Source organism: Dryobates pubescens, chromosome 26 (genome assembly GCF_014839835.1).
Source record: "Dryobates pubescens isolate bDryPub1 chromosome 26, bDryPub1.pri, whole genome shotgun sequence".
NCBI lineage: Eukaryota > Metazoa > Chordata > Aves > Piciformes > Picidae > Dryobates > Dryobates pubescens.
This window is the reverse complement of record NC_071637.1, coordinates 16,823,554-16,851,538: the sequence shown is the minus strand read 5'-3', so window position 1 is coordinate 16,851,538 and position 27,985 is coordinate 16,823,554. Positions and strand designations below refer to the sequence as shown.

The 27,985-nt window shown below is 60.8% G+C and overlaps 3 protein-coding genes across 3 annotated transcripts; 1 reads left to right on the top strand and 2 right to left on the bottom strand.

Moving 5' to 3' along the window:
• Window positions 1-2,525: 2,525 nt before the first annotated feature.
• Window positions 2,526-4,644, bottom strand: LIME1 (Lck interacting transmembrane adaptor 1). The gene is made up of 5 exons (XM_054173400.1): window positions 4,538-4,644; window positions 4,010-4,061; window positions 3,829-3,916; window positions 3,240-3,652; window positions 2,526-2,918 (listed from the first exon to the last, which is right to left on the bottom strand). Exons 1-5 carry the CDS (start codon window positions 4,642-4,644, stop codon window positions 2,526-2,528), a joined length of 1,053 nt encoding a protein of 350 aa, XP_054029375.1.
• A 6,127-nt stretch (window positions 4,645-10,771) lies between these two features.
• On the bottom strand, window positions 10,772-17,579 carry ZGPAT (zinc finger CCCH-type and G-patch domain containing). The gene is made up of 6 exons (XM_054173705.1): window positions 16,617-17,579; window positions 15,613-15,746; window positions 14,590-14,727; window positions 13,750-13,881; window positions 12,345-12,759; window positions 10,772-11,479 (listed from the first exon to the last, which is right to left on the bottom strand). The coding sequence occupies exons 1-6, from the start codon at window positions 17,255-17,257 to the stop codon at window positions 11,341-11,343; spliced, it is 1,599 nt and encodes a 532-aa protein (XP_054029680.1). The 5' UTR covers window positions 17,258-17,579; the 3' UTR covers window positions 10,772-11,340.
• Window positions 17,580-19,275: 1,696 nt separating this feature from the next.
• Window positions 19,276-27,985, top strand: ARFRP1 (ADP ribosylation factor related protein 1). Its single transcript, XM_009901769.2, has 7 exons — window positions 19,276-19,368; window positions 19,782-19,869; window positions 20,531-20,613; window positions 20,910-20,991; window positions 21,426-21,496; window positions 24,199-24,299; window positions 27,442-27,985. Exons 1-7 carry the CDS (start codon window positions 19,276-19,278, stop codon window positions 27,527-27,529), a joined length of 606 nt encoding a protein of 201 aa, XP_009900071.2. The 3' UTR covers window positions 27,530-27,985.

The window sequence follows — 27,985 nt, the reverse complement described above, 5'->3', positions numbered from 1 at the left end:
GCTTCACTGTTGTGCAACTCACCGAGCATCGTCTGCCTGTTGAGCGAGGGCTCCAGTGCCAGCAGCCCGACCCCCTCCCTGGGCAGGGCGGCATCCCTGGGAGATGCCCCTGTGGTGCCCGGATACCCTCACTGGGAACGAGCTCTGGTGCCCCTCTCCCAGGTGGGTGTTGCAGAGGGAGTCAGGGCCTTGCCCACACTGCCTACCAGCTGTGGGGCACGGGGCCAATATGGGGGGGGGGGAAGCTGTTGGGGCATGGGGCTGGTTTGGGTGCAGAGCCACCTGCTGCATGCAGCCACAGGGGCTGCAGAGCCATACAGGGGGGCTGGAAGAACACAGGGTGCAGGGCAGCACCATGCAGCACCCTGCAGCGTGCAGCACCCTGCAGTGTGTGCTGGGCTCCTGCTCACTCCACCTTGTGGGAATGGCACCATGTGGCACTGTCCCCTGGAAGTGTGACAGGGGCAGGAGCAGGGAGCATGGGGGGTGGGGGTCCCCCACACCCAGCCATCCCTAGGGATGAGGAGGGGTCTTCCCAGCCTTACCTGCTTGGATACTGACCCCAACCTTCCCAGCCAGACCACAGCCTCCAAGTGATGTTTTGGGATGGATCCTTCCTTCACCAGTCAGTTCCTGAGCCTCCAGGCAGGGCTCTGGGCACATCTTCCACCACCCCAAGGACTGGGCTGTTGCTCTCATACCTCAGTGCCAGCCTGGCTCCCCCGAGTCCCACAGGCACCGCAGGTATTAGGAGCAGGCAGCAGCCCTGCACAGGAGGCCTTTCCTGCTGCGGTTGGGTCATGTCTGGGAGATGCTTTGGCCACCCTCCAGCTCTGCAGGTGCAGAGTTCCCTGGATGGGTACAGCCCAGTGCCCTGCTGAGTGTGCCTCGCACTGGGGAAGCAGCACAGTGGTACCCAACCTTGTGGGCAGTGCCAGCACTGTCCCAGCCCTGCCCAGCCCTGAAGTGAAGGAGCTCCTGCATGGACACGATGCTCCTGCTCAGGGTTGCTCCCTGGGAAGTTTAGGTTGGCCATGAAGAACAATTTCTGCCCCTTGAGGGCTGTCCAGGCCTGGCCCAGGCTGCTTGGGGCAGTGGGGGAGTCCCCATCCCTGGGGGGGTTTCAAAGCCCTGGAGCTGTGGTGCTGAGGGCCATGGTTCAGTGGTGCCCTGGCAGTGCTGGGGTGGGTGCTGGACCTGATGACCTTCAAGCTCTCTTCCAACCCAAACGACCCAGGGAGTTCTTCTCTCAGCCCAAACACAGCTCCCAGGAGATTTGGGTGGTGCAGGAGGGATCCAGCCCTGGGGAGCTGCAGGATGGGATGATGAAAAAAGAGAGGAGGGGAAGGATGCAGCCGGGGGAGGCACACACCAGGGTGGCACAGCTGGCAGCAGGAAGAGCGTGGCAGCAGCAGCACCCACGGCCCCGCAGCATCTTCTCTCAGGGCCCTTATCTGTCAGGGGGAGGGGAGCAGCTGCCGGGGCTGGCTCCTCTCTCTGGGGCTCTGTGGTTTGGCACCGAGCTGCTTCCCGGCTGCAGAGCTCCTCGGCAGGTTCTGCTGAGCTCTGTGTTTTCAGCTTGCATCTCCTCCCCTGCTGCCACGCAGGGGCAAAGCTGCCCACGGCAGGCACACGGCTTCCTGCCTGCCCCAGGGCACGGCCAGGGGGCTCTGAGCCTGACTGCAGGGACAGCATCCAGCCCTGGGTTTAGGCACAGCCATGGCAGGTCCCAGCTGCAGGCTGGCCCAGCCCCCCGCAGCAGCTCCTGGAGGCTGCACATCCACACCTCAGAGATGCAAACCCCTCCGTGCAGGATGGGTGCCCCAGCCAGCAGCTCCTCTGCCAGCCACCAGGACCAGGCTTTAGATCCAGCTTAAGAGTTTTCTCCTGACAAGGATAAACCCCTCCCAGCCTTTTAATGGAGTTTGGAAGCTGTCTGCTCACAGAGATACCAGTGACTGTCTGAGAGGTGGGACTGGGTGAGGGAGGACAGGCAGCCACCAGCACCAGAGAGCTGGGAGCTGCCCCAGCCCTGGCACCACTGCAGGGCAGGTGGTTAGGGGCTGTGAGCAGCCTGCTCTGGTTGCAGATGTCCCTGGGGACTGCAGGGGGTTGCACTGGAAAGGTCTCTTCCCACCCAAACCAGGATGGGATTCTATGACCCCACTGGTCCTGGGGGGAGGATCAGGGCCCACAGCCCTGCCACCACCTGCCCCAAAGGACAACAAGTCCCATTGTGGTTCCCATCCTGGCAGCGGTGCCAGCCCTGACCCCCTGGGCTCCCCATGTGGCACCCAGCACCTGCAGACTGCCTCTGCCCACGTCAGCCTGCTGGCAGCGGGGGGGAGGGATGGGACAAGGCTGCTTCAAGAGAAGTAACACAAAGGATGCAGAGAGAGAGCTCGCAGGGATGCAGCCCCCCACCCCCTGCATCTGTCCTGGGGGGGGCTCAAGCCCCTGCAGAGCCAGTCCTAGGGCAGCGTCCGTGCTGGGTGTGCCCAGGCTGCGGGGAGGAGCAGGGGATGCTATAGGTTGGTGATGTAGACCTCCAGGCCGTTGGCTGCTGTCCTGGCAGAGGCTCTCCGGGGCTCCCCTGCCCAGACGTCCCCCACGCTCTCGTAGAGGCTCTCGGGGGCCGAGGCCTTGCCTGGCTGCCCTCTCACCACCTTCCTCCAGTTCAGGTCCACGGCCTCGTAGTCCGGGTCGGGGCCACGGCCCTGAGCAGCCCAGGCTCTGTCGTTGACAGACTCATAGCAGGGGTCCAGGGTGCCTTGGGCTGCCGGGGGGGACCAGCACCCAGCCAGGGCACCCTCGTCCCGGCGCAGGGGTGGCCACCCAGCACCCCTCTCCCCTGAGGCCGATGTGGGGGCCTGGGTCCTCTTGGTGGCTTTGCACACCGTTGAGTACATGTCCTCCAGCTGCAAGAGGAAGGTGGCAGTCAGGGGCAAGCCCCCCGGGGGTATCCCCATGCCCGTGCAGCCCTCAGCAGATCCCCCACTGTGGATCCCAATTTCTGCCCCTTTTGCAGGGCACAGAGAGCAGCACCATGGGCATCACCCACCCTTGGGGCTCTCAGCTTCCTCCTGGCCCCCTAGAAGCTCCCCTGGAGACCCCTGCTTTACAGCCTGCTCCAGACACAAGTGTTACAGGGAGGCAGGGCACTGTGTGCCCCACCATGTGCCCCATCCAGCAAGCACAGCACCGGTCCCATGCCCACCCCCGCCGCCCCAGAGCCATACCTTTGCCAGGGGGGCACTGCTGGCACCCTCCCAGCACTGTGGAGCAGCAGGAGGTGCCACCACAGCTCCATCCTGCACCTCCGTGGGCGCTGCCTTCTTCACCTTCCGCACACAGGCGTAGTCGGCTGCCCCGAGCCCCACACGCCTGGGGGGCACTTGGCTGCTGGTGGGGCCGGGGGGCACCGGGGCACCCTCTGCCCCCACTGCCACGCACTCATAGACAGTGTCCTGCACCGCTTTCCGTGCTGGGGTGAAGGGCAGGTTGGAGTAGGTCTGCTCAGGGGCTGAGGAGGCTGCCGGGGGCTGGGGGACAGGGATCTGGGGCAGCTCCCGGTGCAGGAGGATGCTGACAGGGTCACCGCTGGCTGGGGGGCACGGGGGGCACGGGAGATCCAGGCTGGCCGGGCGCTGGGCTGCGGGGAGAGGATAGGGGTGGGAGGAATCAGGAACACAGCGGGCACCAAGCCCTGCAGCGGCAGCGTGGCGCTGCGCCTGTGCCACCACGGAGCCTGCTGGGCAGCGTGGGGGCTGCGGGGACCCTCGGGGGCCGGCAGCCCCCGCCGGCAGCCCCCGCCGGCTGGGCACTCACGGGCGTCCCCGGCCTTCACTCGGCACAGCTCATGCAGCTTGGTGTCCGACTTGCTGAGCGAGCGCAGCTGCGTCTGCCCCAGCAGGGCCTGCAGTGGGGCACGTGTCAGGGGCATGGCTGGCACCTGGGGGGCACAGAGCTGCCCCCCCAGCCGGCCCTGCCCTCCCCAGCAGCTGCTTACCTCATCCACCAGCTTCACCCCATCTGGAGGGACCTTCTTCTTCCTGCCCTTGCTGCGAGGAGAAGCGTGGCTGAGCTTCAGGCAGGTGGTCAGGATGGGGGCAAGGAGTGGCCCCCAGCCTGGCCCTGGTGGGCATCATTCTGTGCCTCACCTTGCTGCCCAACCACAGCCTGCTCCTTCACCAGCCCCAAGCTGGCTCCATACTGGCTGGGGAGACCTTGATTGCACCCTGCACCCCGCTGAGCTGTGCCAGGCACTGCTGGCAGCACCCATCCTGTCCAGCCCAGCCCAGGCTGATCCTGCAGAGCATTTGGGTGCAGTGGGGGAGGCAGCAAGGCACAAGGGTGCAGGATCAGGCCAGGCAGGGTTGCAGTGGGGCTGTAGCTGGGAGTTAGGGGTGAGCAGAGCAGCAGATCCCAGGACAGGCACAGCCAGTCTCCACGTGCCACCACTAAATGCCACCAAGGCATCCCTAGCCCTGTCCCCAGCAGCAGGAGGGAAAGCAGAGGGCCCATGGGCAGCACTCACCGTCTGCAGGCAGCACACAGGGCCCCCAGGTAAACCAAGACACCCAGCAGGGCCAGGGCACCGCTGGCTGGCATGAGCAGGGTCCCCTTGCCATCAGCCACAGCCATGGGGGACCCTCTTCTGACACCGCTGTGGGGCCAAGATCTGGGGAGAGAAAGGATGAGCTGGGGTGCAGCTGGGTGCTGCTGGGCTCACCAGGGCATGAGGTGGTGCCTCAAGGCCCCCAGGGCTTGGCAGGGACCCTGCAGCACAGACCCCTGGCGGGGGGGGGGGCTCTTCAGATGCTTTGCAGGGGGACATCCACCAGGCTGCTGCACTCCCTGGGGCTGCCACGGTGCTTCCAGCACTCTGCCTAGCCCGGGGCACTGGGGGCTCTCTCACCCCCAGGAAACACTTCAGATTTCAGTGCCTTTAAAAGCCATCCAAAGCCAACAAGCCCAGCAGGGTCCAGGCTCCCAGGCTGCCACTGAGATCACGGAATCCTGAATGGATTTGGTTGGAAAAGACCTCTAAGAGTCCAACCGTTGACCTGCCACCACCGTGGCCACCAAACCCTGGCCCCAAGTGCCATGGCCACAGGTTTCTTGAACCCCTCCAGGGATGGGGACTCCACCACCTCCCTGAGCAGCCTGGCCCAGACCCTGACCGCTCTCACAGCAAAGAACTGGCAGGACAGAACTGGCCCAGTCGAGCAGGACACCTTCCACTGGTGTGGCTGGGGGCACAGATCCCACAGGACACCCTCAGCACCTCTTACATCTCCTGATCCAGACAAGTGCCCAGACAAGCCCCAGGCAGAGGTCTCCTCACCTTATGTGGATCTTGGGTGCTGCAGCAGCCCCGCAGTGAGCAGGGAGGGCTGTGCCCACCCAGCCACTGAGCCCTCCCCTGTCACCAGGCAGCATCTTTGGTGCAGCTTTACCCCAGCAACCAGCAGGTCCCTGCCCTTTTAGCTGAGAACTTGCCAGGCCTTTGGAAACGTCCCTGAGCAAAGCCTTAACCCCTGGAGTGAGGCAGAGGGGTTTGGGGGACTGGCCAGACTGGCTCAGATCAGAGCTGGGAAGGGAAGGCTCTTCCCTCTCCAGCCATGGTTTAATTAGGCAGCATCGTTGCTGTCTGAGCAGAATTAATGACAGGGATTACCTGCAGCAGGGGCAGTGGCTGCAGCCAGTCCTTGCTGAACTCGTTTGGCTCATCAGAGCCTCAGGAGGAACTGAGCAGACAAAATGACAACGAGGGGGGGCTGGCTGGGAGCTGGCACCGTGGTGGCACTGGGGAGCCAGCTCTTAGCAGGCACACACAGGACAGCTCCCCCCAGAGCAGAGCGTTCTCCATCCAGAGCTTTTGAGGTTGAAGAGTGAAGGGAGAGGCTTCTGAACTTGTCCCCTCCCTGCAGGTGTTCAGGGCCAGGCTGGATGAAGCCCTGAGCAGCCTGGGCTGGTGGGAGGTGTCCCTGCCCATGGCAGGGGGTTGGAGCTGGCTGGGCTTGAAGGTCCCTTCCAAGCCAACCCAGTCTGTGGCTCTAGGAAGCTGAAATGAATACAGAGAAGCTCTTTCTGCTCTGCAGGAGGTTGGTTGGTGCTTGCTCCCTGATTTCTGACCCATAGGACTACCCAGCTCCTGCTCTTGGAGAAGCCATGTGCCATGGGCTCTGCCCCACACCGTGCCCTGGGGCCCCTAGAACGAACTCTCTGCAACCCCTTGAAAGGAGGCTGCAGCCAGTGGGGGGCTTGGGATCTTCTCCCAAGGGAACAAGAGACAGGACAGGAGGAAATGGCCTCAGGTTGCCCCAAGGGAGGTTCAGGTCGGAGATCAGAAGAAAGTTCTTCACTGAAAGGGTTCTCAAGCGCTGGCACAGGCTGCTGGGGAGGTGCTTGAAAGCCACAGAGATGTGGTGCTGGGGCCGTGGCTCAGCACCAGGCTTAGTGAGGTTGGACTCAGCCACCCCAGAGATGGTCTCCAACCAAAGTGCTGCTGAACCCCCAGCGCCTGGCTGGAGCCTCTCAAGTAGCTCAGGTTTGCAAGGCAAAGCTTCAGCCAGACCTTCCAACAGCTGCACCTGAAGCTCCTGCCAATAAAGTTATTGATCTCCCAGCCCTGGGGCTGCTCCCGGGGGCAGGAGGCTCAGCAGGCAGCGTTGGCTAAGACTCTGGCTCCACCAGCCCGGACGGCTTTGAAGCTGAGAGCAGGCAGAGCTCTGCCTCCCTGCGACACACCCCGCAGCCCAGCCAGCAGGGAGCCAGGGCCGGCCCGGACCCCGGCCCGGCCCCCGGCCCGGACCCCGGCCCGGGCAGCGCAGGGGCAGCGCAGGGGCAGCGCAGGGGCAGCGCAGGGGCAGCGCAGGGGCAGCGCAGGGGCAGCGCAGGGGCAGCGCAGGGAGCTTGCTCCTCAGCATGCTGGAGGCTGCTGCAGCTGAAGTTTCTCAGCTGGCTTTCATGCAAACGAGGTAAGATCTGCTGCTGCTGCTGCAGAACTCAGTGCTGCTGCTGCTGCTGCTGCTGCAGAACTCAGTGCTGCTGCTGCTGCTGCTGCTGCAGAACTCAGTGCTGCTGCTCTGCTGCTGCAGAACTCAGTGCTGCTGCTGCTGCAGAACTCAGTGCTGCTGCTGCTGCTGCTGCTGCAGAACTCAGTGCTGCTGTGCTGCCTTTGCCTGGCTTCTGGTGCAGCCACCCAGCTCAAACCACGCAGGGTGAGAAGAGGAAAGTTTGTGAAGGCACCAGGAGGGTTCATGCAAGAAAGCAGGGCAAACCTCTCGAGCTGATCTGCAGCAGTGATTGTGAGCACAGCTCAGCTGCCCTGGGGACTTGCACTGAAAGGAAAGGCCCCAGAAGCAGAAGCAGCTCTTTGGGGTTGCTCTCCCCTTCTGAAAAGTGAGAGCCCTGCAGCAGTCAAATCAGCAAGCTGGAGGCTGCCCTGGGCCAGGGCTGCAAGGAGCGAGGCTCGCAGTGAGTGAAGTTTCTGTTTCGAAGGTGGAGCACAGGGATGAGCTCCCTGCCCCTCCCTTCTCTTTGTGCAGAGGGATGGAGACTCCGATGGCCAAAGGAGCTGATGGCCAAACTCTGTGGGGATCAAACTCCTCTGGAGTTGTTTCTTTAGAGAGGACCAACTCCATTCCTCACCACCAGCCCCCAGCTGCCAGCAGCTGCACAGCTCTAGTGCCAGCCCTGAGCACTCCTCGTGTGCTGGGGGGGCAGCAGCACAGCTCTGGGCTCCCCAGCTCAAGAGAGACAGGGAACAGCTGGGGGGAGTCCAGGGGAGGCTGCAGAGATGCCTGGAGCAGCTCTGGGAGCAGCAGAGGCTGAGAGCCCTGGGGCTGAGAGCCTGCAGAAGAGCAGCCCCAGAGGGGAGCTGAGCAATGCTCAGCAAGAGCTGAAGGAGCTGTGGGGGGCAAGAGGCTGGGGCCAGGCTCTGCTCAGTGCTGCCCAGGGACAGCACAAGGAGCAATGGGCACAGAGTGGCAGCCAGGAGGTTCCATGAGGAGAAAGTTGTTTGGTGTGAGGGAGCAGAGCCCTGAAGCAGGCTGCCCAGAGAGGTTGTGGAGTCTCCTGGTGTGCAGAGCTTCCAACCCCCCCTGGGCACTGTGCTCCTGGGCAGGCTGCTGTGGGAGCCCTGCTGGAGCAGGGCTTGGCCTGGGAGAGCTCCAGAGGTCCCTTCCAGCCTCACCCTGCTGAGCTCTCTCAGCTCTCACTCTGCAGCTCTCTCAAGGTTGACATTTCAGCATTTCCTCTTTCCCTGCCCTTCTGCATTCACCTGGGCACAGAAATTTTCTTCTCAGCAGAAACCAAGAACCTGCTTGAGAGATTTTCTGCTGAGCTGAACCACAGCAGGCCAGCAGCAGAGAGCTCAGTGCTGCAGCTCTGGGGGGGCACAGGGTAGCTGTTCAAGGATGTGGAGGTTTTCTCCCCAGCCACCTGCCCCAAATGGAGCAGCTGGAGCCCACTGCCGGTTGGGAGGGGACAGCTTTTCAGTGCCTGTGGCCTCTCAGGCCTCCTCCCCAGCAGCCAGGAGCTCAGCACCCACCCCAGGAGCCGTTCCACACCCAGGCACAAGCTCTTGCTCCCCTCCCAACTGGAGAATTTTCTGTTGCCAAAATCACTGCCACCCCCCCGAGCTCAACTCCTTCCCCACGCCAGCAAACAGCTCCCCCTCAGCCTCCAGGTTCAAGCCATGGCACCCAGCAGCACTGCCCAGCTCCAGCACTTTTTATCTCTGGGTTTTAAGCTGAGATGCTTGCAGAGCACAAAGGACTGAGTGGCACAAAGCTCAAGCAAGCAGGGTGAGGAATCCCACCGCCCCCAGCCCAGCCCCCTGCAGCAGCACCTCCCAACTTCTGTGCAGAGCAGGGAGTCCCAAAGCACCTTCCAAGCCCTGCTCTGGCTGCTGCAGGCCAGAGCTGCCTGGCAAGAAAGCCACCAGCACTTACTGTGCACAGCTCAGATGCTGCCGAGCTCGGAGAGCAGGGACCCAAGCATCCTCTCTTCCTCCAGCCAGGCTGCAGAGCTCTCTTCCCCCATACTAGGGGCTCCTGAACATGTCAGGCGCCGCAGCCTCTTGATCTCCTCCCGGAGCAGCAGCTGCGAGCATCCCCCATGCGGCACAGCCGCAGCTCGCTTCCTGCCCCGCCGAGGCGGCTGCTCCCCCCGGGGGCAGGCCGGGCCGGTCTCCGCCTCCCAGCTCATCAGGGCACCTCTGCCGGGCTCTGCTTCCCACCAGGCTGGTTTGGGAGCCAGCTCTCTCCCCACAGGGGAAGGACGAGTTGCCAGCGATCATAATGAGCTTGCAAATGAACAGCACCGTGCAAGGACAGAGGGGAAAGAAACAAAGGCCAGCTTTATTCACCAGGGAGCGTGGAGGGTCCTGGGTGGGAGGCAGGCTGAGGAGGAGCCTGCCAGGGGTGCTGGGGAAGTCCCAAGGAAGGGTCACCACAGGACTGAGCCAAGCACTATCCCCAAGTCTTCAAGAGCTGCTGCTGTGCAAGTGGCAGAAGGCAAAACAAGCCCAGCTCAGCTCACAGGCCACTCCTGCCAGCACTCAGGCCAGGCTGGGTGCTTCCATCCTTGCCCCCAGGGTGGGAAACAAGCAGCTGGTTGTGAGGGCAGGGCCCTAAGCAGCCACTGTCAAGCCCCTGAGTTAAGCCCAGAGTGTGGGGACCACCAGCCCAGAAGGAGGAAGGTCCTGCAGCCAACTGAGTTAGAAGAGGCTGAAGGACTCCAGGCAGCCCTTCACCACCTTGCCCATCCACACAGTGCCACCACAGCAGGGTCCAGGAGCTTCCCAAGAGGGGAGAGAGCCCTGCTGGTTCCACCTCACCTCTTGGGAGCACTCCCCCAGGCTTCCTGACCCATCTTCATCCCCAAGTTCATCTCTGCTGTCACTTTGCCTCTTCTGAGGTGTGTCTGCAGCTCTGCTGGAGCCCACAGGACCTGAACAGCTCTGATCCTATCTCCCTTTCAGCTTCAGGCTTTCTGGTTGGTTTGGCAGCCTGAGCCTGCAGGCTGGGGTGGCCCTGCCCAGGCTGACAGCTTCAGAGGTTGCTTGGGGAGAGATAGCAAAGGTGATAGCAAGGGGAGAGAGAATTCCCACGAGAGAAATGGCTCCTGGGATAAAAACCCTTCTGAGGTGGAGCCCAAGCTGTGTCCTGTGCTGGCAGAAAGCTGCCAACAGCATTGGTGAAACCAAAGCAGGGACAGTGCCCAGGTCCCCCCAGGAGCTGGCTCTGATGAAGCCACCATCTGCTCTGGGGCACAGACTCACAGAGCTTGGCCAAGGGCAGAAGGCATCCTCCCTGGCACAGCCTCTCCATGCTGCAGGGATGGGCACTCTGCTGCCTGGCTGCTGCCAGCAGGCCATGAAGCTCTGCCCCAGCCAGGGCTGTGTGCTGGGCACACACAGACCTCCTATCTGTGCTCCTCCAGGGCCCAGTCCCGCCTGGATCTGGCCCCTGAGGTGTTTTTGACAGGCCCCATGTTCAAGGGGCCACCTAGGGCAGAGGAGCTCCAGAAGAGAAGAGCCAGGGCAAAAATCACTCCCTGGGAGCTGTTCCTAGCTGGGAGGGTCTGGAACCCACTTCTCTGCTGCCTTCCTCCCCCAGCTTTGGCACTCTGCCTGTGGAACCATGCAGCTTGCCACACCAAGGCCAGGAGCTGGGCTACAGCAAATCCTAGGGATGCTCTGACTGCTGACATTGGATGTGGGAGGCCCCTGGAGCTCTCCTCCAAGCTGCCACTTCTGTCAGTACAGCAGGGCTACAGGGAACTGCTCCCTGAACACCTCAGCTCTCAGGTGGGTGCCATGGCACAGCTCAGAAGGTGGAGGGCAGCTGAAGCAGTTTGCCTTGGTGGCTGTCACCCAGCAGCCTCCTCCTCAGTGGGATGTGCTCAGGACCCTGCCTCCACTCCTGTTTGTCAGGTGGCTGCCAACACAACCACAGCTGCTGGCAGGATGTGGGGCTCTCAGAGCCCTCCTCAGCAGCAGTGGCACCTGGAGGAGCTGCAGGCTCTGGCTGAGGTGCTGCCACAGCCACAAGAGGGACAAGAAGTGTGCAGGAGAGCAGAGAATGAGTGTTCCTTGTAGCTAGCCCTGGCACCAGGCTCAGGCTGGCTGAACACTGGACAGATGTGTTCTCCTTCCCCTCCCCCAGAGCTCAGCACCACCTCCTTGCAGAAGCTGCTGCTTTTCAGCCCAGTGTTCAGGCTGGGCAGCTCAAAGCCCAGAGGAACAGGAAGGGCTCAGCCAGGCTCTGAGGCCAGGAGCACTGGGGCTGGCTAGGAGGACACTGAGTGCAGTCCAACCTCCCTCAGAGACTAGAACTCAGTCATCTTCTTGTGTGTGTCTGCTGTCTTCTGCTCCCTCTGCAGCCTGGCTTCCTGGGCCTGCAGCTGTCCCAGCTGCCTGTGGGCATTGGCCAGCTTCTCCTTCAGCTGGGCTGTGGCCACACTGTGCCTGAAAGCAGAAAGCATTATGGCAATGTCACCCTGCCTGCTGAGACCAAAGCCTTGTCCTCAGGCCAGAAGGCTTTGCCCCTGCCTGTGGGACAAGCACAAGGCATCTGTTGAAAAGGCAGGAAGAGCCTGCTGCTCAGCACAAGCCAGGGGAGAAAAGGTCCTCCTGTCCTGCTCAGCAGCAGCACTGGGCATGAGAAGGGCTCCAGGCCCTTTCCTCTGAGAGCTTCTCCCCCTGCCACAGCCTGAGCTCCAGCCAAGGGACCCCAGACACGTCTGCCAGCGTCCAGGCTGGCACAAGCTGAAGCCTCTCTTCTCCACCTGCCCTGAGGTCTCATCCAGACATGTTGCACTTGTCAGACCAGGCTGGCTGGGGCTTGGAGCAACCTGATCTAGTTGAAGATCAGAGGCTGCTTTGGGTGGGAAGGGACATGTAAAGTTCCTCCAGTCCAAGCCCCTGCAGTCCCCAGGGACAGCTGCAACCAGGGCAGGTTGCTCCCAGCCCCAAACAACCTGGTCTGGGATGGTGCCTGGATGGGGCAGCTCTGTGGGCAGCCTGGGCAGGCTCTCCCCACCCTCAGTGACAGACACTTTTCCCTTCTCTCCAGTCTGAATCTCCCTCTTGGAGTTCAAACCATCCCCCTCGGGCTGCCCCAGCAGGCCCTGCTCAGGAGCCGGTCCCCAGCTCTCCGCTCAGCCTCCTTCCTCACAGGACTCCTCTCCAGCTGTCCCTGCTCACGGCAGGGGAGTTGGCACTGGCTGATCTTTGGAGTCCCTTCCACCCCAACCCACCCTGTGACTGCTGCTCCCACGGCTGCCTCCAGGCGCAGCCCTGCCAGAGGAGTCCCGCGCCGGTGCCTCCCTACCTGCCCAGGTTGCGCTGCAGGGCGCGCTGGATCCCCAGGATGTGTCTCTGCGTCCGGTCGATCTCCTCGGCCGTCTGCAGGAGGTGCACGCTCAGGGCCTTCCTGCTGCTCTTGCTGCCGCGGTACAGCTCCTTGCTGCTCCTCCTGGGCAGGGCCTCCAGGCCCCCGGCCTCGTCCCCGGAGCTCTTCCCTCGCAGTTTGTCGTTCAGGAAGTCGAAGACGCTGCGCGGGGCCCTGCGGCCGGCGGGGGGCTGCGCGGCGCCGCCCTGCGCCCTGCCCCTCCTGCCCCTGCCCGGCGCCGGCCTCCCCTCCCTGCTCCTCTGCAGGACCTCGGCACAGCGGTCCAGGGACTTCCCCCGGGGCAGCACCACGGCCTGCACCGGCTCCACCCGGCCATCAGCGTTCTTCCCTAGCCCTGGGGAGAGACACCGAGTGAGGGCCGCCCCTCCGGGGCCACCGGCGGGAGAGGGACAGCCCCTCCGGGGCCACCGGCGGGAGAGGGACAGCCCCTCCGGGGCCACCGGCGGGAGAGGGACAGCCCCTCCGGGGCCACCTCCTACCACAAGCTCATGCTGACAGCCACAAGCTTAGCCCAAGCAAAGAGGCTGTGGAGGCACAAGCTGGAGGCAAGGGGAGCAGCAGAGGCCACAGCACAGGGCATGCAGCAGCTACCACAGGAGCCTTCTGCAGCAGAAGGTCCCAGGCTGAAAGGGGCTTTGAGCAGTCTGACCCAGACTGGGTTGGAAGGGACCCTTAGCTCAGGCCTGCTGCAGACTCCAGCAGGTTGCTCAGAGCCCTATCCAGCCTGACCTGGGAGGGTTCCAGGGCTGGGGCTGCTACAGGACACCAAGCCTGAGGCCACCCACCAGGCTGGTTTCTGTGCAGCTGGGCTCCACCTGACATTCCCAGCTTCTCACTCAGGCCAGGCTCTTCAAACTGGTTTGGTTCCTCTGGGAGAAGCAGAGGCACAGCCAAGCAGCAGCAGGTTGCCCTCCTAAGGCCCCCAAGGCTCATTTGTGTAGCCAGAAGCTCATCCAGCAGGCTTTGAAGTCTCTGTCTAGAGCCAGGAGATGCTTCAGCACAGACATCAGAAGCTTCAGGGATCAGCTGTCTCCTCCCTTTGAACATCTCACACAACAGCTCTCACCATGAACCTGACCATGGCTCCTAATGCCCTCCCCTTCTGCTGCTGCCATGGAGGCCTTGGTGCACACACAGCTCTCAGCTGCAGTCAGAGGAATCCTCTCTTAAGCTCATCACACAGCTGGAGCCTTATCTCAGCTGCCTTCAGCACAGCAAAGCTTTAGCTCCCTGCCCAATCTTGGCTTTCTTAAGCAGCTTTAGGATTCACCAAGGTGGTCAGACTCTGACAGCACCAGGCCCAGCCTGCACCTTCCCCCCTTACCTTTGCCAAACTCATATCCCATCTGAGCCAGCAGCTTGGAGCCAATGCCACGGGTGTGAGCTTCCCAGCCACCAAAGGAGGAGCTGCAGGCAGGAGTCCACTCCCCAGCCTCTGGGATTGCTGAGTCTATCACTGTGGCACAGAAGAGATCAGTGAAACACAGACACAAAGCTGCCACCCAGAACCTTCCCCTGGGCTGCTCCCACAACACAAACCCCTCCCATGAGGCACTGCAGGTAACTTCTGCCACCCCAGAATGATGCAGCTGCTTCTGCAGCCTGCCTTAGCTCAGGGACTCAGGGAATGGGTTGGAAGGGACCTAAAAGCTCCTCCAGCTCCAAGCCCCTGCCCTGGCTGCTCAAGGCCTCATCCAACCTGGTCCTGGAACACTCCAGGCAAGGGGCAGCCACAGCCTCCCTGGGCAGCCTGTGCCAGGGCCTCCCCACCCTCACTGGGGAGAATTTCTTCCTCATCTCCAGTCCCAGTCTGCCCTCCTCAAGCTTCAATCCACTCTGCTTCACCCTGGCACTCCCAGCCCTTGTCAAAGGTCCCTCCCCAGCTCTCCTGGAGCCCCTTTCAGGTGCTGGAAGCTGCTCTAAGGTCTCCCCAGAGCCTTCTCTTCTCCAGGCTGAACAGCCCCAGCTCCCTCAGCCTGCCCCACAGGGGAGGTCCTCCAGCCCTCAGATCCTCTTCATGGCCTCCTCTGGACCCTCTCCAAGTCTCCTCCTTGTGCTGGGCAACAGCAGCAATTCACCAGAGGTGACACACTGGCAGTGAGAGCTCCAGGCAAGCAATTCAGCAGGGCCAAGGGTGAGGCTGAGCCCCTGCCCCCTGCCCTACCCTTGGCATAGGCAGAGTCGTCGTCGCTGTCGGCCTCGGCCTCGCCGCGCAGCGGGGGGATGATGCTGTCTGCCTCCACCACAGCCTCCCTCAGCAGCAGGGAGTCAAACTGCACAGTGTAGTAACCACTGTCCACATCTGCAGGGGCAAAGCAAGGACAAGAGCTCCTGAGGCTTCTGCAGTCCCAGCAGTGTCCAGCATGCAGAGGGCTCTCCCCGGCAGTCAGCTGGAGGGGAGGAGATGTGGGAGGGGAGGAAGGGCCAAGGGAGAGGCATTTCAAACACATCTGAGTGATTTGGGGGGGGGTCACTGCCCTCAGGGAGGGAGAAGCAATGAGGAGTCATCCTCACAGGGCCTGTGAGGACACCTAAAGGTTTCTCTGTAACAAAGGAAGAGAGAGGAGCTGCAGAGAAATGGAAATGAAGTGACCTGCTGCCCTCTGAGCTGACAACAGCCAGAGGTGCAGAGGGAATAACCCTTCCCTGCTCCCAGGGCTGCAGGAGCTGATGGGCAGGGCTCAGCTGCCAGGGCTTGGCCTGGGCAAGGGCAGATGGCTGCAGTTCAAACCCAACACATGCAAATTCCTGCCAGACCTGCCCCCTCCTTCACTGCATAATGACCTTGCAGTCATCTCCTTCCAATCCTCCTGCTCCTTCCACTCCCTTTTCACAGAGGGCTGGAAGGGACCTCTGGAGCTCTCCCAGGCCAAGCCCTGCTCCAGCAGGGCTCCCACAGCAGCCTGCCCAGGAGCACAGTGCCCAGGGGGGGTTGGAAGCTCTGCACACCAGGAGACTCCACAACCTCTCTGGGCAGCCTGCTCCAGGGCTCTGCTCCCTCACACCAAACAACTTTCTCCTCATGGAACCTCCTGGCTGCCACTCTGTGCCCATTGCTCCTTGTGCTGTCCCTGGGCACCACTGGGCAGAGCCTGGCCCCAGCCTCTTGCCCCCCAGCCTTCAGCTCTTGCTGAGCAGCCTCCACCTTGCAGAGAGGCTCCTGGCAGAGCAGGCTCCAAGAACTCACCAGTGATTTTTGCAGTGTACCAGATGCCATCACTGTGCTTGGCCAGGCAGGCTGAGCCTACCTCCAGTGAGCTCAGGTTGGGCTCCTGAAAGGGCTGAAGCTCCTCCACAGAGACCACCTGCCCATGAGAGAACCTGCCAGGAAAGGAGGGAGAAGAATGATCTCTGCCTCATGTGAGCAGGCTTGGAATACAAATCCCTTCTCCCCTTGGAGGCAGTGCTGACAAGTGTCAGTGGGGAATCCTCATCTTTCCCCATCCTTGGAAACATCCCAGGGCAGGCTGCCTGGGACTGACCAGCCTGCTCCAGTTGAAGATGTCCCTGCTGGCTGCAAGGGGCTTGCACTGGATGGCCTTGACAGGCCCCTCCCAACTCAAAGCCTTCCATGGTTCACCAGCACCCCCAGAAGTTTGCTGGTGAAGTCTTTCAGTGCCACCAGGGCTTCAGGTTCTGTCTTCATCTTATTACTGAGGCCATGCACCAAAAGCCAGAGCACAGCCCAGGGCACCAAACTCTGCTTCCTACTTCCATATTCACATTTCATGGAGATAAAGAGGATCAGAGACACAAAGGTCCCCAGCCCAGCCCCCAGCTCAGAGCAAAAGCAACCTCCAAGGCTCATCAGGTTACTCAAAGCCTTTTCTAGTTGTGTTCCAGAGGTCTCCAAGGATGGAGGCTCCACAACCTCTCTGTGCAAGGGGAAAGGCTGAGCTACTGGCAGCCAAGCCCTGGTGGCTTCACTTAATAGTTCTTAGTTTGGCTACTTGATGATGCAAACCCCCTGCAGCTGGCCCACGAAATTCCCACTCCCAGGGGGTTTTCATCTCTGCTTTAGCCAGAGGGAAGCCACTGCTCACTGTGACATAGCTTAACAGCATGAAGGCAAGGTTCCACTGGGCACAAATGCCAAGCATGGTCCTTTCAGAGGAGGTTCATCCCCTGAGGGTCAAGGCCAGCCCTGCAGGCAGCACTCATGCCCCCTCCCAGCCCTTCTGCCTCTTTTACCGACAGTTCTCTTTAAATCTGCATTTGTCATCCAAGAAGAAGGGGCAAGGCTTGAGAGACTTGTGAGTAGGGTAGAGGTACAGCACTCTGACTCCTGCACTGCCATCTTCCAGCTCCTCTGTCCCCACAATCATGGCATTATGGTACTCCAGAGTCCCCCAAGAACTGTAGTAGGGAGCTTTAACCTTCATCCCACTCAATTCTTCCTCCTCTTCCTCCTCTCTGTCTGACTCTCTCTCTTCTTCACTGTCCTTGGATTCATTTTTGCTGTCAGTTTCTCTCTCTGCTGCTATCTCATCCTGGTTAGCTGAAGGCTTCTCATCACCTCCAAGCTCAGCAATGGCTTCCTTAAAAGCTGCATACTCCTCATCTTGGGCAGAGCTGTCTGGGTTGGTGTTCTGCTCCAGACCCACTGGGGAGGAGGAAGAGGCAGCATTGGGATCTAAAGTAGCCAGAAGTTTGCTCTTTTTCACAGACACCAGGCTGGATTCAGTCAGTTCTATCAGCTGCTTTAAATCTTCCTGCAACTGAATCAAGTCTGACTGCTGCGATGGGTCCTGGCCTGCCCCCAAAGCCAGCTCCACTTGCTGCAGCTGGGCATTGTAGGTCTGAATGGCGGCTTCTAGGTTCTCTTCGTCCATTATCAGCAGAGTAAAGGTGTAAACACGCCCGAACCGCGTCCTTCCCGGGAGCTCAGAACATAGTCAGACTTCACTTAAGATGAGCAGCTTCTTGGATAACAGCCCTTGATCACAGAAGCTACCGTATACCCCGCCGTCCCGCTCTTTCCCTCGGAAGTGACCAGGTTGATGCTCCTGCAGCAAACAGACGGCGAAAGAGTCTCTGAGGAGAGGCCGGGGCCTGCCCTTCCCTGCCACGGCGCCCGCTCGATCACGCTGCCCGACCTCACCACCGCTCCCTTCGCAGCCTGAGGTCCCTGCCGCCCGATCTCTCCACCACGGGGGGTAACAAAGATCCCCGACGTCGCCCCAGCCGCTGCGCTCGCCGCTCAGCTCCCCCTTCCCCTCCTATGCCGCCGCCATGACGCCCCGCCGACTTCCGGCCCCCAGCCGGGGTACTTCCGGTTTGTCTAGCCAACCGCATTGCGCCACTCAGCGGCGGCACCGCCCCCGGTGATGAGCTGGGGCGAGGGGGCCTCACGGCGCGCCGTGGCGCGAAGCACTCTGGGAGTTGCAGTCCTCCCGCCAGCCCCGGCCCGGGCCGCAGCGGCACCAGAACTACCTTTCCCAGAGTGCGCCGCGCGGGATGGCGCCGGCGGCCGGGGCCGGCGGGCAGCGGTGAGGAGCTGCGGCGGGACGCCGCTACGGGATCTGGTGAGAGGCCGCGGGCTTCGGGCTCTGCCTTCCGCCTTCTGTGCTCGGGGGTCGAGTCGAAGCCGTGGTGCGGGGCCGTGAAGAACGGCTGGGCTTGGGACGGGCCCGCGAGGTGCTGCCCGTCCGGTCCGGCCCGGCCTGGCCTCGGACTTTGCTCCGGCTGTGAGGGGGCGGCGGCGGGGAGCGCCGGTGTGCCCCTCCGCCCTGCCAGGCTGTGGCAGGGGAGGGATCTCCTGGGGCTGGTGGCTGGGCAGGCCTAGGATCCCTTGCAAGGGCAGCAGGCCTGGGGGGGTGTCCCTAGCCTGAGGCCTTGGTGCCTTCCCGGGGGCGGCGTGGAGATGGAGGGACCCCCCTCGCTGTGCGGGCAAAGCCCCCGCGCCCTGAGCTGCCCTGTCCGCACCCGGAGTGCCCCGGGCTGAGAAATCCCTTGCGCCTGGCCTGGAATGCCTCTTTTGCCCCCTCTCGGCACCGTGGTTTGACTTCAAAGCGATCGCTTATCTGCACGCTCGCTCCGGACAGCTGCCTCGCAAAGCCTTCGCCTTGAGGTTGGCTTTTTGTGTATTGAAAGAGGAGAGCTGTTGCAACGTTCTGTGAGTCAGCTCTAGCACTTGGTACCCAAACTTCCTGAATCTCAGTAAATCTCTGCTTTGGTTGTGCAAAGCCAACAGCAAACCCCCAGGGCCCTTCTGGAGCTGTTGCTTTGCCTTGAGTGTGGCCCTTGTGCTCTCGGTTTGTCAGCTGGCCTCTCTCATCTTCGTGGCATTTAAGATGACAAAATACTTCTGTGGTGGGAATCATAACAGAAGATTGTCACTGGATAAGGTTTAACTCCAGCAGAGGGATTTGCCTGCCTTGAAGAGATGCTGCACCCAGCTGAACAGTGAAGATCCCATCAGACTGTTTCCCGGCTTAGGAGCAAGGAGTGGGGCCCAAAATGCCCTTTCTGGCTCTCTGCAGCTCCCTGAAAGGTGGCTGGAGCCGGGTGGGGGTTGGCTTCTCCCAGGGAACGAGCAACAGGGCAAGAGGAAATGGCCTCAAGTTGCCCCAGGGGAGGTTCAGGTTGGACTTGAGGAGCAATTTCTGCCCAGTGGTGGAGTGCCCACCCTTGGATAGTGTCCAAAGCCATGGAGCTGTGGTGCTGAGGGCCAGGCTTTGGTGGTGGCCTGGCACTGCTGGGCTGGACTCCACATTCTGGGTGAATCTCTTCCAGCCTTTTGGTTCTGTGATTTATTCATCTGGGGCTGGGGAGAGGCTGTGCTGGGGGCTGAGCCTGGGGCAGGTGAGCTGCTTGCTGATGGTTTCCTGGTTCCTGTTGCAGGAGCAGGATGTACACTCTGCTGTCTGGCCTCTACAAGTACATGTTCCAGAGGGATGAGTACTGCATCCTGATCCTTGGCTTGGACAATGCTGGCAAAACTGTAAGTGCTGTTTGTCCCTAACTGTGTGCAGGCTACAGGACACTGCAGGCATCCTCCTCAGACACAGCTGCCAGCAGGCAGCTCAGTGGTGTGAGGGCCTGCAGTGATGCCACACCAGAGGCAGCTTTTGCCTCTTGCTTAAGCTGGGCAGAAGCTTTCAGAGCTGTAGCTGAGGGTTTGGTCATCCACCTGTGATCCCTCCTTGCCTTGCTGAAGCAGGAGAGGGCTTTGTGCCAAGGGTAGGACCTGCTGGGAGGAGGATTCTGCAGCAAGGGGAAGGCAGCTCTGGGGCAGGGGGCTGCAGCTCTGGGGCAGGGGGCTGCAGCTCTGGGGCAGGGGGCTGCAGCTCTGGGGGAGGGGGCTGCAGCTGGGAAACTGTTTGAGTGAGCACTGATCTCTTGTTCCTCTCTCAGACCTTCCTTGAGCAAACGAAAACTCGCTTCAACAAGAGCTACAAAGGGATGAGCTTGTCCAAGATCACCACCACTGTTGGCTTGAACAGTGAGTACAGCTCCTGGCAGTGCTGGCAGCTTCCCTGCACAGCTCCACAGCAGCTGCTGCTTCCCTGAACCCTCTCAGAATTGGCAAAGATAAAATCCTAGGCTCCTACAATGGGTTTGGGCTGGGAGGGATCTTAAAGCTCAGCCAGCTCCAGCCCCCTGCATGGGCAGGGACAGCTCCCCCCAGCCCAGGCTGCTCAGGGCCTCATCCAGCCTGGCCCTGAACACCTCCAGGGAGGAGGCAGCCAGTGCCAGAGTCTGCCCACCCTCACTGCCAAGAATCTCTTCCTCATCTCCAGGCTCAGTCTCCTCTCTCCCAGCTCATTCCCTCTCATTCTGTCCCTCTCAGCCCTTGTCCAAAGTCCCTCCCTAGCTTTCCTGGAGCTCCCTTCAGCTACTGGAAGGCTGCTCCATGGTCTCCCTGGGGCCTTCTCTTCTCCCCAGTTCTCCCAGCCTGTGCCCAGTTGCTGGAAGCAGAGATTTTACCTCCCAGCTCCTCACCTCCTTTTTAGGGTCTCCTAGGCTGGGAATTGACAGCCCCCAGGTGTCCCACAGGAGTGCTGCACTCAGAGCTGGACTTGCCCTGGCTCTGCTGCCTGCCCTGCTGTGGCTCTGGCACCAGTGCCCTGCAGGACTCTCTCTCTCTTCCCCTTTCTCCCCAGTTGGAACTATTGATGTTGGCAAAACTCGCCTCATGTTCTGGGATCTGGGTGGCCAGGAGGAGCTCCAGGCTCTCTGGGACAAGGTTGGAGATGCATTTTATTTCCTTTCAGACCTCTCTTTGGCTCTTGGATTAGACTCCCAAGGTGGTTTGGGTTGGGAGGGACCTCCAGAGCTCATGCAGTCCAACCCCCTGTGCTCAGCAGGGACATCCCCTGGAGCAGCTTGCTGGGAGCCTTCTCCAGCCTCCCCTTGCACAGCTGCAGGAAACAACTACTGCTGGGTTGCCACCTGAAAAAGCAACCAGGGAGAGGACCAGAGAGTCCTGTGGGGATGGGTGTGCTGGGGATGGAGTCACTCTGCCCTGTGCTTTCCTTTCAGTACTATGCTGAGTCTCATGGAGTGATCTATGTCATCGACTCCACTGACGAGGAGAGGCTCTCAGAGTCCAAGAGAGCTTTTGGTGAGCATCTTCCTCTGCCTCTGCTGTGGTGGATTGGGGCACTCCTCTCTCACCACTGTCACATCTCTTCCTGGCTCCTTGAAGTGAGCTGTGTGGGGACACCTCTGGGGGGCTTTTGCACTTCTTTTGCTGCAGTCTGTCTGGTCTGGGGTTTTGTTTCGGCCTGTAGTGGTCCTGAGTCTGTGCTCTGCTCATGGGTTTGGACCTTTTAGTTCCTTGTCCTGTATTGGGCTCCTCAGTGATCCTCTGTAACCTGCATGTGGAGCAGAAAGAAACTCTGTGAAGAGAGCAGACCCAGAGGGTTCTGTCAAATGAAACCATGGTGTGAGACCTCCCTGCCTCACCCCTGGGTCCAGCTCTCCTGTGTCAGGCATCTGCACAACTTCATCTGCCAGGGCTGGCTGAGCCTCTGGTTTTCTGCTTGTTCTTTGTAGAGAAGATGATCACCAGTGAGGCCCTGGAGGGAGTTCCCATTCTGGTGTTGGCTAACAAGCAGGATGTAGAGGTAAGCTTGTGCAGCTTTCCTTCTCAGGTCAGCAAAAGAGCCTTGGAGAGGTGAGCTCTGCCTCCACCTGAGCTCTGCTTCTCTGGCCTGGGCTGATCTGTGCATTTAGGCTTTGCTTTTCTCCCTTTCTCCTCCAGCCCTCTGCCAGTGGCATCCACTGCAGCTGCATCCAGCTGGGTGCTTTGAACTTTGGCTGCAAACAGAGCAGACTCTGTAGCTGTGGCAGGGTTTTCTTGTCCTGTGGCTTGGTGTCTGGGGTTGTTCAGTCTGGAGAGGGCTCCAGGGAGACCTCCTGGTGGCCTTGCAGGGCTCAAAGAGGCTGAGCAGGAAGCTGGGGACAGGCTCTGAGCAGGGCCTGTTGGGACAGGCCAAGGAGTGATGGCTTGAACTCAAAGATTTATCCTGGAGAGAAGGAAGAAATATTCAACCCTGAGGGTGGGGAGAGCCTGGCCCAGGCTGCCCAGGGAGCTGGGAGCTGCCCCCTGCCTGGCACCACTGCAGCTCAGGTTGGTTGGGGCTGGGAGCAGCCTGCTCTGGCTGGGGCTGTCCCTGCTGGCTGCAGGGGCTTGGTCTGGATGAGCTGGAGAGGTCCTAACCCCCAGGCCAGGTATTCTCTGACTCTTGGTGCTGTCTTTTCCTGTTTAGTCAGAGCCCCCCCAGATGCTTGGTGCCCTTTGTTTATGCTGCTGCACCACTAACAGCTGCTCCCATAACAAATGGCTGTGGTGCAAGAGCAGCATCCTTTCCCCTTAGCCAGATAAGATCTGCTCAGTGGAGCACTGTTTGTGCTCCAGCATTCCAGCCCTGGCTGCAGGGGATGCTGCTTCTTGAGAGCTTAGCTTGGACTCTCCTAGCACATCCAGAGCTGCACAACTCTTCCTTTGCCAAGCCAGTGACTGCTGCAGGGGGGCAGCTGAGGTGACACAGCCAGGGCTGCCCTCATCTAGCCTGGCATGGGAGAAGGGAAAGAGAATGCCTCAAGTGGCTGGGACCTGAACAGGCTGCCCAGGGAGGCTGTGGAGGCCTCCTCCAGGAGGTGTTCAGGGCCAGGCTGGATGAGGCCTTGAGCAAGCAAGCCAAGCTGAGATTCATCCCTGCCCGTGGTGGGGGAGGCTGGAGCTGAAGAGCTCTAAGGTCCTTTCCAGCCTAACCCATTCCACACTTCCTGATCCTTCCCACATGCCCTGAGCCTGGAGCCCCTCTCCTGCAGTTGGGGTCTCGAATCTCTAGATGGAGCCAGAGCCTTGCAGTGGGACCTGGAGGCCCAGCCTTGGCAGCTGTGCTCAGCAAGGATCGGTTCTAAAGCATGCAGATCCTCCCCAGCTCCCCCTGGCCTTTCACCTGCCTCAGCCAAGGCCTTGGAGGGAGCAGCTGAGCATTCCCCAGGGATCCCTTTGGCTTTGCAGGAGGATTTGGTTGCACTTCCCATGTGGAGCACCCCAGAGCTCTGTGGCTGGTCACAGGACTCTCCAGGCACAGTTCCACTTAGCAGGGTGGGCCTGAGGCAGAGCTCCTGACTCAGCTGGGGCTGGGGGGGATTTGGGGGATGCTTTTCTGTGGCAATCAGAGTAGGAACTCCTCTGTCTCTGGGCAGCTGCTTTGCAGGGCATTCTCCTGGGGGAGCTGAGCTGCTGGGGGAGCTTCCTCTCAGCTCTTGGGTGGATAGCATCTCCTCAGGAGGGTCAGCTGTGGGCTCTGCTGCTCTGAGGGTACCTTGCTGCCCTGCTTTGTGGTTTGTGTGGCCTCAGCTGGGAAACCAAACAGCTGTAAACAAACAGTGATGCAGACAGGGAGGTGGAAAGGAAGGGGAACTTGGGAGCTGAGGCATGAGAAGCTGAACTGCTGCTCTTTGGTGGCTGCTCTGCCTCACCTCCTGCTGCCAGGCCTGAGTCCTGCTTGTGGCTTCCTGTTGACCACTCAAACAGAGCTTCTCTGAACTGATGGCTCAGTGGTGTTCCCCCTCCTGCTCTGTCACTCTGCTTCAGCCCAGGGGGAAGTGAGGAGATTCCAAGCAGCATCACAGAGTCAGCTGGGCTGGCAGAGCCCTTTTGAGTTCACCCAGGCCAACCCTTCCTCAACTCTGCCAAGTCTGGATGGAAGCCCTGCTCCTCAGCACCACATCTCTGCCTCCTTGGAACACCTCCAGGGATGGGGATCCAGCAGGCTCCCTGGGAGCCTGCACCAGTGCTTGAGAGCCCTTTCAGTGAAGAAAAGGATGGATGAGGCCTTGAGCAGCCTGCTGTGGTGGAAAGTGTCTCTGCCCCTGACAGGGAGCTTGGAACCAAAGGATCTTTAAAGTCCCTTCCAGCCCAAACCATTCCAGGACCCTCAGAAGTTGCTTCTCATATCCAACCTAGACCTCCCCTGGGGCAACTTGAGGCCTTTTCCTCTTGTCCTGTTCTTGGGAGCAGAGCCCAACCCCACCTCACTGCAGCCTCCTTTCAGGGACTTGCAGAGAGCCAGAAGGTCTCCTCTGAGCCTCCTCCAGCTGGAACAACTCCACTTCCCTCAGCTGCTGCTCATAGAACCTGTTCTCCAGAGCCTCCAGTGCTGTGCTGTGCTGACACAGGGGTCCAGGTGGTGCAGGTGGCTTTGGCCAGGCAGGGTGGTGCCATCCTGAGGGAGTCTGAGCTCTGGAGGTGGCAGAAGGTCCCCATCTCCTTTGGCACAGACAGCAAGCTCTCCTCTGCTTTCCCTTGCAGACTTGCCTGTCAATCCCTGACATCAAGACAGCCTTCAGTGACTGCATTATCAAAATTGGGAAGAGAGACTGCCTGACCCAGGCCTGCTCTGCTCTGACTGGGTGAGTGTGGGCATGGGGGAGGGCTGGCTTAGAGCACAGCTGCAGCTGCCACACAGGAGAGCAGCACAGTGAGATCCAATCACCCCTGAGAAGGAGCTGTGCTTCCTTCCCAGCTGCTTCCTGCTGGATCCTGCACTTGCAGCAGATCAGCAGCTTCATCTCTAAAACCTTCCCATGAAAGAAACAGAGGGAAAAATCAGAGAGCCCTAAAATGCTTTGGGTTGGAAGGGACCTCCAAAGGCCACCCAGTGCAGCCCCCTGCCCTCAGCAGGGACATCCTCCCCTGCAGCAGCTTGCTCACAGCCTTCTCCAGCCTCACCTTGCACAGCTCCAGCCATGGGGCCTCAGCTCCCTCCCTGGGCAACCTGCTGCAGTGTTCCAGCAGCCTCCTGGGGCACAACTTGTTCCTCCCCTCCAATCTCAATCTGCTCTGCTCTCATTTCAAACCCCTGCCCCTGGTGCTGTCCCTGCAGGCCTTTGGGAGCAGTCCCTCTGCAGCCTGCTTGGAGCCCTTCAGCTGCTGCCAGGCTGCTCTGAGGTCTGCCTGGAGCCTTCCCTTCTCTACTCCTGGTTGAGAGCAGCAGGACTGAGAGGTGTGTGGAGATGTTGCTGCTTCTCCTCTCTCCTCCCTTCTCCACACCCAATCACTTTGGCAGTCTTTGGCTTGCTGCAGCCCCTGGGTTCTGTGTCAGCAGTGAGCTGCAGCTGGAGCTGTTGGTGCAGGAGAGGTCTCCCAGTGCTGGCAGAGCCACTCTGCTGCTCTGGCCTGCAGCAGAGCTTTGTTATGTAGACAACACAACAATCCCTGAGTGTTCTCAGCTCACCTGTGGTCTGGGGTGCAGCTTGGGAGACTCAGGAGTACACAGCCACACACTGTGACTTAACCAGCCCTGGGGAGCAGCAGCTGAGGGAGCTGGGGGTGTTCAGCCTGGGGAAGAGGAGGCTGAGGGAGACCTCATTGCTCTCTGCAGCTCCCTGAGAGGAGCCAGGTGGGGATTGGCTTCTTCTCCCAGGGAGCAAGCAACAGCACAAGAGGAAATGACCTTAGCTGCCCAGGGCAGGTTCAGGTTGGCCATGAGGAACAATTTCTTCTCCTTGAGGTTTGTCAAAGCCTGGCCCAGGCTGCCCAGGGCAGAGGTGCAGTGCCCATCCCTGGAGGGCTTTCAGTGCTGTGGTGCTGAGGGCCATGGCTTGGTGGTGCCCTGGCAGTGCTGGGGTCAGGCTTGGGCTCCAGGAGCTTCAAGCTCTCTTCCAACCAAATCAATGCCCTGATTCTGTTTTCACTCTCACAAACAGCCTCTGGTGTTGTCCAAGCTAAGCAAAGGCTGAGAGAAAGCTTCTCAAACCAGGGGAGAGATCCTTCTGCTGTGCTGAGAGCCAGAGATGCCAAGCAGCAGGGGAATGACCACAACAATGGAGAAGGCTTAGCTAATGATCTCCTGCAGGGCAGCATTTCCCAACCACTTCTAGTTTTGAGCTCTCTGGAATTTCCTCCAAATTTTCAGCTTGAGTTTGCTCAGAAAGCTGAAACTGTGGAGGTGGTGGCTGGGCAGCTGTGGAGACCTCAGTGAGAGGTGACTTGGCAGCCCCAGCACTGGTGACTGCAGACAGCTGCAGCCAGGAGTGGAAGACTGGATCCAGGCAGCCTGAGGCTTGCAGCAAGACTGACCTCAGAGCAGCTGACCAGTGGTTTGAGGCTTGTTCTTCCCAAGCTTTCCACACAGCTGCTGACTAAATGTGAGGTAGATGTGCACAGACACCAGGAAAATAAAGGCTGGAGTTCCCATGGGGAGGAGCAGGACAGCAGCTCCTCAGTGTCTGTGAGACACCAGCAGGGGTGGCAGTGAAAAACTGCAGGGCAGAACCTTCTGAGGGGCTACATGAGCCTGGCTGCTGAGCTGCTCTTGGCTGGCTGCTGAGCTGCTCTTGGCTGGCTGCTGGCTCTGGCCTTGGCTGGCTGCTGGCTCTGGCCCTGGCTGGCTGCTGGCTCTGGCCTTGGCTGGCTGCTGGCTCTGGCCTTGGCTGGCTGCTGAGCTGCTCTTGGCTGGCTGCTGGCTCTGGCCTTGGCTGGCTCTGGCCCTGGCCCTGGCTGGCTGCTGGCTCTGGCCTTGGCTGGCTGCTGGCTCTGGCCTTGGCTGGCTGCTGGCTCTGGCCTTGGCTGGCTGCTGGCTCTGGCCTTGGCTGGCTGCTGGCTCTGGCCCTGGCTGGCTGCTGGCTCTGGCCTTGGCTGGCTGCTGGCTCTGGCCCTGGCTGGCTGTTGAATAGAATAGAGTAGAATAGAATTAACCAGGTTGGAAAAGACCTTTGACATCACCAAGTCCAACCTATCACCCAGCACCATCTGATCAACTCAACCATGGCACCAAGGGCCTCATCCAGGCTCTTCTTAATCACCTCCAGGGATGGGGACTCCACCACCTCCCTGGGCAGCACATTCCCAGGGCCAATCTCTCTTGCTGGGAAGAACTTTCTCCTCACCTCCAGCCTAAACCTCCCCTGGCACAGCTTGAGACTGTGTCCTCTTGTTCTGGTGCTGGTTGCCTGGGAGAAGAGCCCAACCCCCACCTGGCTCCAACCTCCCTGCAGGGAGTTGCAGAGAGCAAGAAGGTCTCCCCTGAGCCTCCTCCTCTCCAGGCTAAGCAACCCCAGCTCCCTCAGCCTCTCCTCCCAGGGCTGTGCCCCAGACCTCTCCCCAGCTTTGTTGCCCTTCTCTGGACACCTTCCAGCACCTCAACATCTTTCCTAACCTGAGGAGCCCAGAACTGGACACAGCACTCAGGATGTGACCTGAGCAGTGCTGAGTGCTCCTGGGGGGGTGCTGGCAGCTGGGTGCTGGCAGCTGGGTGCTGGCAGCAGGCTGGGGTGGGGGCTGGCAGCTGGGTGCTGGCAGCAGGCTGGGGTGGGGGCTGGCAGCTGGGTGCTGGCAGCTGGCTGGGGTGGGGGCTGGCAGCTGGGTGCTGGCAGCTGGCTGGGGTGGGGGCTGGCAGCTGGGTGCTGGCAGCAGGCTGGGGTGGGGGCTGGCAGCTGGGGGCTGGCAGCAGGCTGGGGTGGGGGCTGGCAGCTGGGGGCTGGCAGCAGGCTGGGGTGGGGGCTGGCAGCTGGGTGGGGGTGCTGACCCCTGGGTGCCTGTCTCCCTCCCCAGCAAGGGCGTGCACGAGGGCATCGAGTGGATGGTGAAGTGCGTGGTGAGGAACATCCACCGCCCCCCCAGGAAGAAGGACATCACCTAAGGACTGCCCCAGCCAAGCACTGGACACTCTCTTCCCACACACCTCTGTTCCCTCTGAGGAAGGGGGCCTGCTGGATTCCTCTCACACCTGATTCTTCCCTGAGCTTGGAGACAAACCTTCCTTTTTCTCTCTCTGAAACCCCCCAGGAGCCTTGGGCAGAGGCCTGCAGCAGGGCCGGGGGTGGCAGTCTCCTCCCTTGGCCTGGGGGCACAAAGGCAGTGCCAAGCCCCACCCTGGCAGGGGCACAGGACTTCCTTTTCTGCTGTGTTACTTTGTGGTCCTTGGGTTGTTGATCTGAGAGGCTGGAGGCCAGTGCCACGAAGGGCCTCCTGAGGAGGCAGTGTGGGGGGAGAAGGAAGGGGAGAGCCTGGGCAGCGGCTGGCCCTCCTCACCCAGGGGAGACCTGTGGCTGCTCCAGCCCTGTGCCTGCTGCAGGTGCTGCTCCTGGCCCTGTTG